At 41.2% G+C, this 14338-nt stretch overlaps 1 protein-coding gene and 1 long non-coding RNA gene across 3 annotated transcripts in view; one reads left to right on the forward strand and one right to left on the reverse strand.

Moving 5' to 3' along the window:
• Nucleotides 1-14338, reverse strand: part of SORCS3 (sortilin related VPS10 domain containing receptor 3) — a 422195-nt gene that overhangs the window by 58553 nt on the left and 349304 nt on the right. The window contains exon 14 of the mRNA XM_083741537.1: nucleotides 14008-14115. Within this exon, the coding sequence (XP_083597663.1) occupies nucleotides 14008-14115 (108 nt within the window). The remainder of the gene's footprint in view (nucleotides 1-14007; nucleotides 14116-14338) is intronic.
• Nucleotides 8943-11277, forward strand: LOC310845872. 2 transcript variants are annotated; one of them, XR_014565016.1, is made up of 3 exons: nucleotides 8943-9125; nucleotides 10691-10706; nucleotides 11136-11277. It is a non-coding gene; the product is annotated as an uncharacterized lncRNA (long non-coding RNA). The 2 variants fall into 2 exon arrangements; XR_014565017.1 differs by lacking the exon at nucleotides 10691-10706 and adding an exon at nucleotides 9326-9499 and having other exon boundaries at nucleotides 11120-11245.

A 14338-nucleotide genomic window follows, 5' to 3' on the forward strand; every position in this document is an offset into this window, starting at 1 on the left:
GGGACGGCAGAGGACGAGATGGTTGGATAGTGTTTTCGAGGTTACCAGCATGAGTTTGACCAAACTGCGGGAGGCAGTGGAGGACAGAGGTGCCTGGCGTTCTCTGGTCCATGGGGTCACGAAGAGTCGGACACGACTAAACGACTAAACAACAACAACAACAACAATGTTACTGGAGGTGAGGTCAAATCTGGAACAGAATTTGATCACTTTGCATGACCTAATTCTTCTAAATTAGTTCTGGAGCTAGTTCTGGTATTAGTAAAAATACAACAACTGCAACATATTACATTTTCCTATGATTTCATTGAAATCTTATGTTTGCTCCAAAGTTACCTGTGTGCCACTCACTCATTATCCTTCCCCAGTTTTATTGACTTAGGAAACAGATCCTATGTTGAGTTGATCAGAATCAGGGATTTTTTAACTAAATAAAAAAATCATTTACTTGTTAATTAAGACAGTGTGTACAGGGTGGAATTCAACACTGTGCTTTTACAAATGCTCCATTTGTTCAAACATTATCAGTTTGCCAAACAGAACATCTTTCTCCCCCTGTGTGCTGTTCTAGGGCTTCTACCAATCCCCTGTGCCAATCATGGTGTGGGGGGTGTATGGGGGAAGGAGAAAGAAGAACGAACTATTCCACAGCTGGAAACCTTTGTGCAGAACTTCCACTAACATGGTTTGTTAGGTGAATCCTGCCCATAGACAGCTAGGCCAGGAACCACAGTGCCAACTTTGCAAGTACTGTTCTGTCAGTGATGGAAGAACACAGCCAAGTTTTCAAATCAGTAGTCTGGAAAGTCAATAGGAAAAGTCACTACTTGATTTCTCAGCTGAGCAGAACTGGATTGGAAACTATTGAGAAACAATAAATATGGAAGCCAGATGGCATTTGGACAAAGTCACCTTCCAGAATGTGTTCTTTCTTTCTTTCAAATATTCCCCACTTTGGATGGTAAAATAATATTTTACAGCCCAACGAGCTGCTAGTCTTTACATTCCTCAAATAAATGGTTAAACCCCATGAGCATCCCAAATAAATTGCAATAATGTCTCAGTCACCTCAGTAGAATGTGTAAACTTTCAGCCTTTTATAAAAAATGAGTCAAGGATGGATGCCATTAATTTGTGAGCTTTCCCCCCAAAGAAAGCCATAAACCTGGAGAAACACTGCAAATCATCTGCCGATTTATGAGGAAGTCGTTTTAAAAAGGTCAGTGGCAACAATGCCATAATTAAATCTTTCATTAATTTTTAAAATACAGTAACTTACAAATGTAATATAAATCTGACCAGAGGACTTTGTTGGGAATTATTTAGCATGTTGTGTTATCTTCTGTCATAATCTAACATTAATAGAGATGTGCCCTTTCTTTCCTTTTATTTAAATTTCTCTGCTGAAAAGGCTTCATTTTAAAGGAAATAAAGAATAAAGGTTAATTAATCACAGACCAACCAAGGTGCTGGTGTGCAGAGCTATTTGTGATGGTTTATATAGGATGTTTTCTTGAGGGGACAACTTCATGTCAAAATGTCAGTTTTAAATAATGAGTTTAGTTTTCTTCCCCAAAACATTTTAAACAAAATGCATGCAGCATTTCTGAGTTCTTTTCTTCATTGCAGTGTAGAAAGACTCAAAGTTTATGTATTTGTTAAAAATTCACCCCGATAAATAATAAAATATTCATGTCTAATTATAATTTCTGTTAGCCTTACATTAATCTTTGCATAGGTCAGGCAGGTGTGTCTTGCCATTAGACTGAGCGAGCCAGCTTTGCCTCAGACGGCAGATTTTGGACTCGTATTAAATGGCAGCAAATTGTCATTTATTTAGTTTCTTATTACATGATGAGCAGCGTTTGGATTTTCTGCCACGGGCACCAAAATCTCCTCAGCTGCTTTTGAGGTCAAATTTAAAGAGACGCTATAGGTGCCTAACTGTTAGAGAAATGGTTTATCTTCTACAGACAGACCAAAATATTTTGCCTTCAGAGGAAAATGTAGAGTAGAGTTGGTTTTGCTTATTTGGGGAAGCTAGAACAAAACTATATTGCTTCCTCAGAGTCATTCTGATGACTGGAACCTCCTTCTTCAAACTTCAACACAGAATCCATAAATGTGACCAAATGCCACCTGCTATTTTGTTCTATTCCCCCCCCCCCCGAAGCTGCCAGTGAAATTGGAAGTGTCAGCACAATGGAATCAGAGTAGTGTGGGACAGTGGCAAGCTCACTGTAATCTAAGCATGAGTGAATGACACACATCTTCTCATCCTCTCTTTCTCTGGGTAGGTTCAGTCTTCATTGGGCTGTCCTTCGGGTCCCACACTTAAAAGTCTCCCCCAAAGCTGGAGCTCCTCCAAGCCTGCTGATATCTTCTTCTTGTGCAAGGATGGTGCTGATTTGGCTAAATAAGAACTAACTCTTGGAAAGTTGAGATCAGTATATGATAGACCTGTTGGTGCTTGATAACAATTCTTTCATAAAGGTTACGAACAGTTTCAGGTTAAGAACATACCTCCAGAATGAATTTAGTTCTTAACCCAAGGTACCACTGTACTATTTTGCAGATATACAGTCTCCCAAAATAGTTCCCAACATTAAAAAAATTATAGCATCAATGAAAATTAATGTGATAAATCAGAAGTTTGTAAGAAAATCGATTGCTTGGTCATTCAATGCTTGGTGATAAAATACCAGAAGGTAATGAGGATGGGGGTCGAACATTGAATTTAATTGACTTATTGAAGAGTTTTTTAGTAATTTCAATCAGGTCTGATTCACAATTAGGTACACTTGGTGAAAATCAGGCTATATTTGGTAGCTACATTTGGCAAAACAACAACAGAAGAAAAAACTATTTCCTTTGAGACATTCATTTTGTCCTGGAACAGATGTTCATCCAATAACAACACAAGGCTGCAATCCTGAAAGATCAGAGAAGGGTCAGCACCAGCTATTACAATGTCACCAATTTATTGTCACAAAAGCCACCCTTTCAGTCTTCTCTGAATCAAGTACTTGTAGGAGGAGTTGATTTACCCCTGCATCAGCATATTGCTATGGAACTTCTAACCTCTAATCAAACCTTTGTGTCTGATCACTTGTTAGCATTGTTATATTGATTTTAATATTTTGTACTGTTTTTCTGAAGTGACTACTAAATTTAATAATCATCCTCAAGATGGAATCCTTTGGCACATTTAGGGTCCTCTCAGGGAACCAGTGAATGGTTGTATCTCAATAACCTCTGTGATCTTTCAGTCTGAAATAACAGAACCATTTTGCAGTAGTCCTATAAGTGCCTCCCAGGTGTGATAATCAGTCACGAACTTCTCAAGTTCAGTGTTATCAAAGAAAGGCCTAACAATGTAATTTATGGTGCCATTTCCTACATTAATCACCAGCTGAAGATGAAGGGATTCTAAGCAATCTCAGGAAGTGGAAGAAATCTTACAGTCCAACAGCCTCTTTCACAAGGAGAAGATCTGAACGGTTAGGTGGTATCTGCAATCCAGCATAGAATTTTGAAGAGGGACCCGAGTAACAGCAGATTTAAGACTTTCTGACAACTTGTCTCTGACTGTGGCCTTGATAACCAACAAACAAGGGACCCAGAGAGGCATGGGTCTAGCTCACAGGTATCCCCCTCTCCATGCACCTGTACTTTGGCAGGCAAGCCCCACTGAAAACCAGTCTGAACAAACAGTGAAAGACTCAGCCCCTAATGCATCAAACTCTGACACTATATTTGAAATCATGTCCTCCAAATTGAACTGAGTTTGTGTGGTTCAGTCCACAAAGAGAGTAGCAGACTAATCACAGCAAGCAATAAATGGCTCAATCTCAAAGTAGAGGCAGTCCAAGTTTACTAGGTCATTTACCACCTGGAATACAATTTAGAGAAGCAACAGCAACAAAGGAAGAGTATATCTTTCTTACTGCCACTGCATTATCTTTTTAAAAAAATGTTCTGTGATGCAATCTGTCCATTTTGTAGCAAGTCAAGCTCAAGCGCCATCTGTGTTCTAGTTATCTCCCTTCCAACTTGAGCCGCTTCATGTTCCCTCTAAATCAACGGTGGCGACAAAGCTGTAGGAGATGATGCCCAGGAGCAACTGTGCGAATAGACAGTTGGCCTGTATTCTGCAAGTCCACAAGACCGTCAGCAGAGACATTATTGCACTCTGGGGGGAGGGGGGAGTCTGAGCAGATAAATTATAATGTGAACTATGGAGGAATACTATCAGAGGTAAGCATAAAGGACACATAATCCAATACTAAAATGCTGAAGTAGTTCTCATTTCTTGTGTCCTGTGTGGGCACCCATCTGTCTCAAAAGAAAATGGGGTATGTTCCATGAGTGAAGTCAAACTGCTGTGGTTGCAGCACTGAAGTAACCACCTCAGGGCACAAGCCTGGGCAGTGTGTATGGAGGTCCTGGCTGCCCAGACAGCAAGACCCCCTCTTGGCCTCGCTGATGTGGTCCAAGGGAAAGAAGAGCAATACATTTGGCACCAGCTTGGCTGCAGGAGTTGCTGGAAGGAGGCGTACAAGACGCCATCCAACTGTCTTAGGGACTCCACTCCAGATGTATGTAGGGTTTACTCCTTAGCCTTTTCTTCTCCAGAAGATATCTTGCTAGGCAGCAGAGGTTTAGGATCAGAGTTTTCGTTCTCCTAGATGGGATACTTTTTCAGGTTGACGAGCCCCTCTGCCCCTGTGTTATCCCATACATAGTAGGAATTTTGCAGGGGAGGAGGTAGGAAAAGATAACTTGGACCACTAAGGGCTAATTCACATCTGCCTGCAGATCACTTGCTAAAGTTCAGTGGATAAACCAAAATTAAAACATTTTATCTTACAACACTGCCTTATACATGCTTACACAAAATATACATAATTTAGAATTTATTAAAGAGGACCTTAAGTTGGCTGTTAAGACATTAACAGCAGTACTAATATGGTGGGTTTACCTAGTCCATTAGGACCAGGTGGGCCTCCATCCCCATTATCTCCTTTTTCTCCTTTTGAACTGTAGATGTTACTTTCTGCTATTATACCACTATTAAGTATTTACACAACCAAGTAGCAACGGCAGTCACAAACGGTATTAAATTATAATCCAAGGTCTGGAAAAGAGGTGTACCTGGAAGACTGACAAAATAAAATGCTGATGTTCAGAGCTTAGTTAATGCTTAATCTTTAGGGAATTAACACTTGACACTTGCCTCATGAAATGAAAATCTTGCTGATGGATATCTAACCTCCTTGAATTTCACAGAATGCATTTCTGGGATGCTTCTAATCCTTTATCATCAAAAACTTGAATGTAACCAGAGAGGACAAGATGTCCTGTTAAAAACACCCCCCTAAGCATCAGACTCCCCCTGCACAAATCTCCTGAACCTGTCCCCCTCCGAGCCCATGTCCCTCCCCTATGCCCTAAAATTCAGCTCTGGAACACAACCCTCTGAAACAGAAGAAATGGAAATCCTGTGATGGATAAAACCTATTACAGTCATCCCCCCCCCACTGTAGTAAATGGAAAGACATACAAAGCTTCGGGGGGGGGGGAAGGCTTCACTTGGGATCTGAAGCATTCCCCTCTGGGGGTTTGAGTAGGTTCCAAACAAAATATTTTTAGGTTTCTAGGTTACCTAGCATAAGCAGTCAACTAAAGCAGAACCAGTCCTGCTGAAAAGCCATTTAAACCCAGAAAAGGGGAGCACTGAGCTACATGTGCAGCTACCATTGCACAATGCTTCATATACCACTACACAGGCTTATCCACACTTCCTCTGGTCCTGCTGCTTATCCCCAGGGGAAACCACTCTTTAGAACTCAGTTGAAGCAAATGGCAATTGGGGTTTCCCCTGGATTGCCATTTGTTCTGATGTGTCACCAAAGAGTGGACTTTCCCCTGGAAAGAAGTGGTGCAAAGGAAAAACTACTCACACCCATGCCTAGGAAGTGTGGGTCAAGTGGAAGTGTGGATGCGTCCACACTTACACAAGTGACTTGGGTTCTTTTCTGCTTGTCCCTGTGCTCTGCTAGTTCAGTAAAGGCAAAGGTAAAGGGACCCCTGACCATTAGGTCCAGTCGTGGCCGACTCTGGGGCAGCGGTGCTCATCTCGCTTTATTGGCCAAGGGAGCCGGCGTACAGCTTCCAGGTCATGTGGCCAGCATGACTAAGCCACTTGTGGCGAACCAGAGCAGCACACGGAAATGCCGTTTACCTTCCCGCCGAAGCAGTACCTACTTGCACTTTGACATGCTTTCGAACTGCTAGGTTGGCAGGAGCAGGGACCGAGCAACAGGAGCTTACCCCGTCGCAGGGATTCAAACCGCCAACCTTCTGATCGGCAAGTCCTAGGTTCTGTGGTTTAACCCACAGTGCCACACAGCACTAGTTCAGTAGTTACCCGCTATTTGCTTTGATGTACTCCACACCATACTTGCAAGGTTGATTCCAGGTCAGGTTCAATACAAAGCAGCTGTATACAGTAAGCAACAGATAAACATGCATGCGCGCACAGCTTTAGCTAGTAGGCTTGCCTTTATCGTTGGAGGGTGAAAGCTGGGACATGAATAAAACATGAATTACAGCTCTGAAGCCAGCCTAATGGGCTGTGTAACCTCCTGATTGTTTTTTATTAGGGTTTAGATAGAATTAGCGTTCACGGAGGTCACTGGTTAAAGAGAAATTGGATGGCAGGAAAGTAAGTCAAAGAACCAGGACCTAATTGAAGCAGACACGGATTGGGAGTGAGAGAGAGTAGAAGGGGAGCCAGAGTTAAATTATCTAATCATTGGCAAGATAATGCACATGGAGAAGAGGGTGGAAAGAAAGGAGACATAAAAGATGAAAGATGACAGCTTAAAGGAAGATCTTCTAACCAAACACTCCATAATTCTTTCACTAAACAATAAATAGAGTCTTGGAAGAACTACTTAGAAGCCTTTCAATCATTTGATTTAATTTGTACAGTGGTCTCAAGATTGTTATCTTGAGGGTAGAGGGTACAACTTAGTGACTATATACTCCAGCAAAGTAAATAAGGCTAAAAATTATGGGTAAAGTGATGCATGGAGAAAAACATAAAAATATTCATAGAAGTAAACTATACATAAAACAATAATTAATGTATTCTGGACAAGTTGTGAGCTGGTATTAAAGACAAGCTAGTCTTTAACGGATTCCTGCCAGTCAACAAACTAACTTCTGTGGTATCATGTAAAAACCCACCACCACCACCACACACACAAAATAATAACAATTAGAATTATTGAGCAAAAAGGACCAGGACTCCATCTGCCCATACTGAGGCAGAATTCTCCCTATGAACACAGCAGCCACAAGAAGCCACACCATCGCCATGCATCAGACTAAGGATGATTTAAGGTTGCTCAGGCAAGCAAGTTTTACCAAAGCAGAAGTCATATGGTGGGGAAGGAGGAAGAGACATAGTGGCTTGGTACACATGAGATGCCAAGCCAAACCACAGCTGGTTTGGGGAAAATGACAACTGCAGATACTCCCTAAGCATGTAAAAGCTGTGCACATCAAATGGAAACATGCACATATGTGATAAATTGATCACCAAATTATTACTGGATGAATTGATAATTGATCATTTGATCTGGGCAGTGCTTGATGAGGGAGGAATTTTAAAGAAGGAAGTGGAGTGGCTAGGCCAGACAAGGTCTGCTTGGAAAGGTGGGGTGGCCTTCTACCTCATCCACTTAGATCATTAGAACTGTATGAATGACAAAGGGTCTCTGGTTAAAAGAGTAACATGGGAAGAAATTCATCTGAAGTCATCATGCACATCATGTATGTCAGAACATATGTCATCTGTATATATGGATATGTGTGATCTATTGGTAAAGATTCTGTTGTCATCATAATGTAGTAATCAATGAGGGCTACAGTAAATAAGGAAAGGATCAGCCTCACACACACTGGTTTCCACCATCATTGGAGGCCCATGATATAAGCATAAGGAGAGCTCTTCTGAATACACCCAAAGGCATGACTCATCCAGCATCCTGTTTCCCATGGTGGATAACTAGATGTCTCTGGGAAGCTCAAAAGCAGGACATAAAGGCAATAGCTGTCTCTCATCGTTCTTTCTCAACAAGTCCTATTCAGAGGCATCTGGAGGACAGCGGGAGATGTTTCTAAAGCAATGTCTAAATTGCCCATTGTAGTCTTTATTTACAGCATTTAAAAAAACAAAAAACTTATCCAGCTAGTTTATTGCATAGAACAAAACAAGGCAAAATTAACTGATGGTAAAATAGTAGCAGGAAGTACAGTGGTACCTCTGGATACGAATGGGATCTGTTCCGGAGCCCCGTTCGCATCCAGAAGCAAATGCAACCCATGTCTGCACGTGCACGGGTTGCGATTCACCGCTTCTGCGCATGACGTCATTTTGACTGTCTGTGCATGTGCAAGCGGTGAAACTCGGAAGTAACGCATTCCATTACTTCCGGGTTGCCACGGAACATAACCTTAAAGCGCTTAACCTGAAGCACATTTAACCTATGACTGTAAACAGACTCTGAGTATTGAGTTGGCTCAACAATTCCAGATGGCAGTGGTGGGCACCCTTTCCCCATCGGCAGATGGTGAGACAGGGGATGCTTCACCTCTGCGGTCACACAGATCCTTCCCTGATTACAGTACATACTTCCTCTGCTGCCCTAGTTCACAGCACAGTGGGAGGGAAGGATGTGGGGAACAGAAAGATGCATCAGTGAGAGAGACCACTCAATTTCTCCACTTGTGACATACCTGTGCTCAAGTATGACAGAAATGCTTGAGCACGCTAGGCAAATGGGAGTTTTCATGTGGGTCTATTATGGATGTAAACTGTTGTCAATTTTATTATAATGTCTTTCTGCTAAAGAAAAGTCTTTCTCCCATTCTGTTGCGCTCACATTTTGCATTACAAACCACAATCTGACCCATGTTTTTCCCCAGTGGCAAGTCTTTATGAAATTAATGCCAGTAACCTTCTGTGGCTCTTCAGAAGAACAGGAGTAAACACCTGTCTGAATCTAAATTATGTCTATTCAAGTCTCAATGAATTCAATGGGGCTTAGCCCCAGGTAAGTCTTTGCACACCGTGAATAACTGTTGTCTAATTAATGTATATGGCACGCACATCCTTACAGCTCAGTCCCAAATCCCACTGAATGGATGAGGCTTAATGGCTGCCATTTTGGTTGGTGAAGACTGGGACTGAATATTGCAAAGACCACTAGGGGAAATAACATTAGCACCCCAAACTCTTCTCGCTATCTTTCAGACATCCCAGGAAAAACATAAACAAGTTACAGGTGAATGTCCTAGCAGCAATAGATTGTTCTACCAAGTGTGAACCACTGATAGTCAGAATTACACCCAACAGTGTGTCATGGATGCCCCAGCACAAAATGGTTGCCAGAAGCAGCAATTAAATAGAAGCCATTACACTGCAATGGTGAGTAATGTCACAAAAAGCCAGCCAGACCCAGACCACACAGAGAGAGACAGGAGGGGAGGGAGGGAGGGAGAGAGAGAGAGAGAGAGAGAGAGAGATGCATTGTTCTCTTCTCTCAATGGAATGCCTACAAATGCACTGAGAAAGATTTCCCACCTAGCTGTGATGCAGACTTCTCAAAATAAGTGAAGGAAATGAGATGGACAGGAGAGACCCAGATGCTGAATGCTAATTTATCTTAATAGCTACAAAGAAGATCTTGATTCCATCTCTGTCTAGGTGCTGAAACCATTTAGAAAATGGCCATTCAACTACTTAACAATGGAAGAGACATTTTCCTTAAAGGGTTGGCATGAGTGTGAAAACACAGCAAATGACATGCCAAGGAGTGATCTGCAAGCTACCAAATACGCCAAGTGCAATTAGCGGCATAATCTGCTGAACATATAATTACAAGGGTGTTCTATTCAGCCCGGATTTACAGATTAGTCAGTTGGTTGCGCCTGCAAAAAAAGGAAAGAAAGATGGGAAGAGACATTAATGGAATATCAAAATATAAGTTTGCTGAACGACAAATCAAGGCTTTAGAATGGGGGGGGGGGGCTTCTTCCAAAATGTGTCTCCGATGTTCCAAACAGCTTTGTGTGACATTTGCTTCAAAAGGATTCCTGGTTACATGAAAAATAGCTCTGAACGAGAAGAGAGAGGGAACTGAGCATTAATTTTTAATGGCATTTCCCCCAAGCATATCATTCCTTCTTTGTTTTTTTTAAAAAAATTATTCTTCTGGGTTTTTTGTGTTTTTCTTTGCTTACTCTTGTTCATGAAAGGCTGACAGACTCTCAGGCTTGACAAGGGACATTTCCATTCTGATCAAAAGCAGGTATGGCATTGATAGCAGAATAAAAGGCTTGCACTCTGCAACATATTCTTATGTCCGCTTGCCTAGTGCTTTAGGGCCTATCCCAAGGACAGAGCTGGACTCTGTGGTTCAAGGTTCAATGATAAAATGAAAAGAGGAGAGCTAAGCCTCTGAATCGTGAGCCAGGTACTGTTGTCCAGCCTCATATAGCCCTGAAAACTGAACTGTGAACTGAAATCTAGACTAGCTCAATTGCGCACTTTGTAGTCTCTTATCAAAGCACGTTTGAGACAGAGTTATGTTTGCAGCCTGAAATGCTTTATCTTTAGGGAACAGAAACATCTCGTAAGATTATCTTCATCATGAAGCTTGGGAAGCCAAGCATTTGGAACAGAGTTAGCCAGTAATTCATTCTACATCAATATGGGGAAACCCATCATAATTTAGTATCAAGATAAATCCTCGGGCAATTGCTTGAGCAATTAATCGCACAACAGGCTAATTATCTATGTACATGTATTTGGCTTTAAAAGAGGTTGCAAAGCAAATGGAAATGGGGGTGCACACCCACACCCCCAAAAGGACATTAATGCTAAACATGCTGCGAAGGAATGGAACTTTTCGGCCATTTTGTGCCAGTTCTCAGTTGTAGAATGGATGCTTTCTGTTTAGAGGCTGCTCTTGCCAGAGGGTTCAAAAAGCCATAGAAGGTAAATTTCAAGAAGCTGAAAGGGGAAGAGAAACCCAGGTACAACAAGGGTCAGAAATCAGAAGAAAGAAGCCAAGATGGAGAGTGTTGCAGGGGATCTAGACTCAAGAGACAGAAGAAGCTGAACTGAAAGCAAGAAGACTGTTAGCTACACTGCCAATGAACTAGGATGAGGTGAAATAAATTGCTTTATTACTAAGTCTTGGCTACAGTAGGGAAATAATAGACTATTGTCATGATGTGAGCTTTTGGGAAAGCTAAATCTAGGAAAATATTGTATTTTATACAAGCTATTTTATACAGTGGTACCTTGGGTTACATATGCTTCAGGTTACATACGCTTCAGGTTACAGACTCCACTAACCCAGAAATAGTGCTTCATGTTAAGAACTTTGCTTCAGGATGAGAACAGAAATCGTGCTCCGGCGTCGCAGCAGCAGCAGGAGGCCCCATTAGCTAAAGTGGTCCTTCAGGTTAAGAACAGTTTCAGGTTAAGTACGGACCTCCGGATCGAATTAAGTGCGTAACCCGAGGTACCACTGTACTGACATGATGATGTCTCCTAGGTTAGGAAGTTTTCAGCTGTCTGGAAATGCTGAGTGTACGGAATAAATCTACCCAGTGTAGATTGTTCAGTGCTCCCTTTGATAGCTATCCATACTCCCCTGCTTCTGTCTCACACATCCAGAACACTGGCTTTCACTTGACATCATTTTTATGAAAGCAGAAGCTGGGGTGTGTTTTTCTTTTCCAGGTGCCATATCTAACACTCATCCACCCACCCACACAGCAATTTTGCTATAGATAACGACTGTTTTCACATTTCCAGTGCAGCCACATTTCCTTGGAAATAAAATCCTGACATACCTACAAACAAAAAAAAGAGGAAGAGAAACAGACCATTTTGTGAAACCGTAGCTTTGTCTCCTGCTGACATATCATTATCCACTGGACAAACTGAGAAGCCACTGCTAACAACATAATAAGGAATCTAAGCACATTGCACTCTCTCAGGTGTGAAGTAGCCAAACCAAGATAAAGCTTAATGGCTTGTCACTTTAAAATAAGCTGTTTGCCTTTACCAAATATGCTGGCTGAATCCTTTCCCCTGTAGTAAGATTGGCTTAGTACTAGAAACGGCATGCTTCTACAGCGTACTTATTTTAACATAGAGTTTCTTCACCTTGTTGCACTAGAATACAGTTTTTGAAAAGGAAATTGGTAATCCAAGCAGGTTAATGTAAAGAGATCTCCCCACTGTTCTTGTCAATGACTCTTTTAGAGTCTGAAAGCAGCAATAATTCTACATTAAATTGACCAGAGAAGTTCTGAAGGAGTAGATGCGGCAGCTGCATCAGCAATCCAGCATATGGACCTCAGCCTCCCTAGAACCTGGAACCAACATCCTATGCCCTTTTCTGTGTGACCCCTCCAAGAGCTATTTATAGGGGAGTAACAAGAGAATAGGCTTTTTCCATGGCTGCCCTCCACTCAGGGAATGCTATCCCCATGGAAGTTTGCTTGCCACTGACTGTGATCTTTTCAATGCCAAGCCAATTAATAATAATAATAATAATAATAATAATAATAATAATAATAATAATAATTTATTTATACCCCACCCATCTGGAGGGGTTTCCCCAGCCATTCTGGGCGGCTCCCAAAAGAATATTAAAAACATGATAAAACATCAAACATCAAATCCTAGCATTTGGACAATATAAATGGTCTAAATATCCGTAGCTGTTTCTAGTGTTCATTCTCGATGTAGATGAGTATCATGGATGAACACTTTTAGTTTATTTGCCTTGTTTTAATGATATGTACTGTTGTATTTTATTTTTCTTGTAATTTGCTTTGGGATTCCTTTTGGCTACGTGAAGTGATGAATAAGTTTAATAAACTATATTTAATAAAACTAATAAAAAAGCTACTGCCTAATAAAGGTCCTACAGCTTGTTCAGACATATTCTTAGGTCCAGACAAGAGGTGAGTATGGATGAATAGGAATGGGCAAATCTGTCCATTTTGGTTTCTCATTTTCCCCCAATCTTAAGTTGAGTTCTCAACATTTCCACATAGGTTTTTGATTATTTTTTTAAGGCCCTCAGGAAAAATCGTCAACTTTTAATTGTGAATTCCCCCTAATATACCCATCATCTATGAAATATTACCTAATTTTTGCAAAACACTTTCCCCTAAAACGATGCATCTTTGTATGTTCCTTTCACTAATATATATATATATATATATATATATATATATATATATATATATATATATCACTCTAGTATACCAATATGCATGATTATACACATTACCTGGCCGAAGAACTGCATTTCAAAATTCAGAGGAAACTGAATTTCAGAGGTTGGCTGTGTTTTGGTTTCAATATTGTTTTGGAAGGTGTGAGTGCAAACTTGAATTGCAAACTTAAAATGCAAAGTGAATTGAATTTCTCCTTATCCCTACAGGTAAGGCTAATGTTGGGCTTAATATCTGGAGCTATTAAGGGCTTATAGGACAAAACAAATGCCTCAAACTGTGCACTGAAAATCAAAGTTCAAGGCACAAATGAAATGGATGAGATAAACTCAAACTCCCATTTACCGTGAGCATGAAAATCAGGAGCATGTCCACATAAATCAGATTGTTTAGCCACTGCTTATAAGAGAGAACTGGTGACCTAGACTTTGATTGGTTCTGTAAATAAAGGGAGCTTGTTTCTGCATTGCATGCATTTGATCTGGCATCCAAGGAAACAATGTACTACAGAAGTGCAACTATCAAAGCTATTGGGGTTGGGGACAGAGAGGATACAATTATTAATGAAGCATAAGAGCCAGCATACAGACAGCCTTGCCCTGAAATGAACCCAGCCAAAAAGGCACAAACCCACTGTCTTGCCAAGGCACCTTGATTAATTCTGCCACTTACGTCATTATCTGTGATTCTATGCCTGGCTCCACGAGGGACCCATCCACAAAGAGAGGTTTTGATGTGAAGCCATATTTATTCCAGGTCCTTCCTTCATCGAAACTCACCCTGGGATTGAGAGAGAGGAGATAAATGCACATAAAAGGGTTTCACTGGAGCCATTTCCAAAGTAATTAAGCACGTTCTGAGGATCGTGAGCGACAATAGCTGGATTTATAAACAGGCGCCAATCTTCACTGCCTTGACTTGCTATTAATTAATGCTGTGCTTTGAGGCACTTTGAAGAAATAACGTGCCATGAACAAAGTCAAAGAGGGATGGTGCTGCCCAA

The sequence above is a fragment of the Podarcis gaigeae genome (genome assembly GCF_964106915.1).
Source record: "Podarcis gaigeae genome assembly, chromosome: 5".
Taxonomy (NCBI): Eukaryota; Metazoa; Chordata; class Lepidosauria; order Squamata; family Lacertidae; genus Podarcis; species Podarcis gaigeae.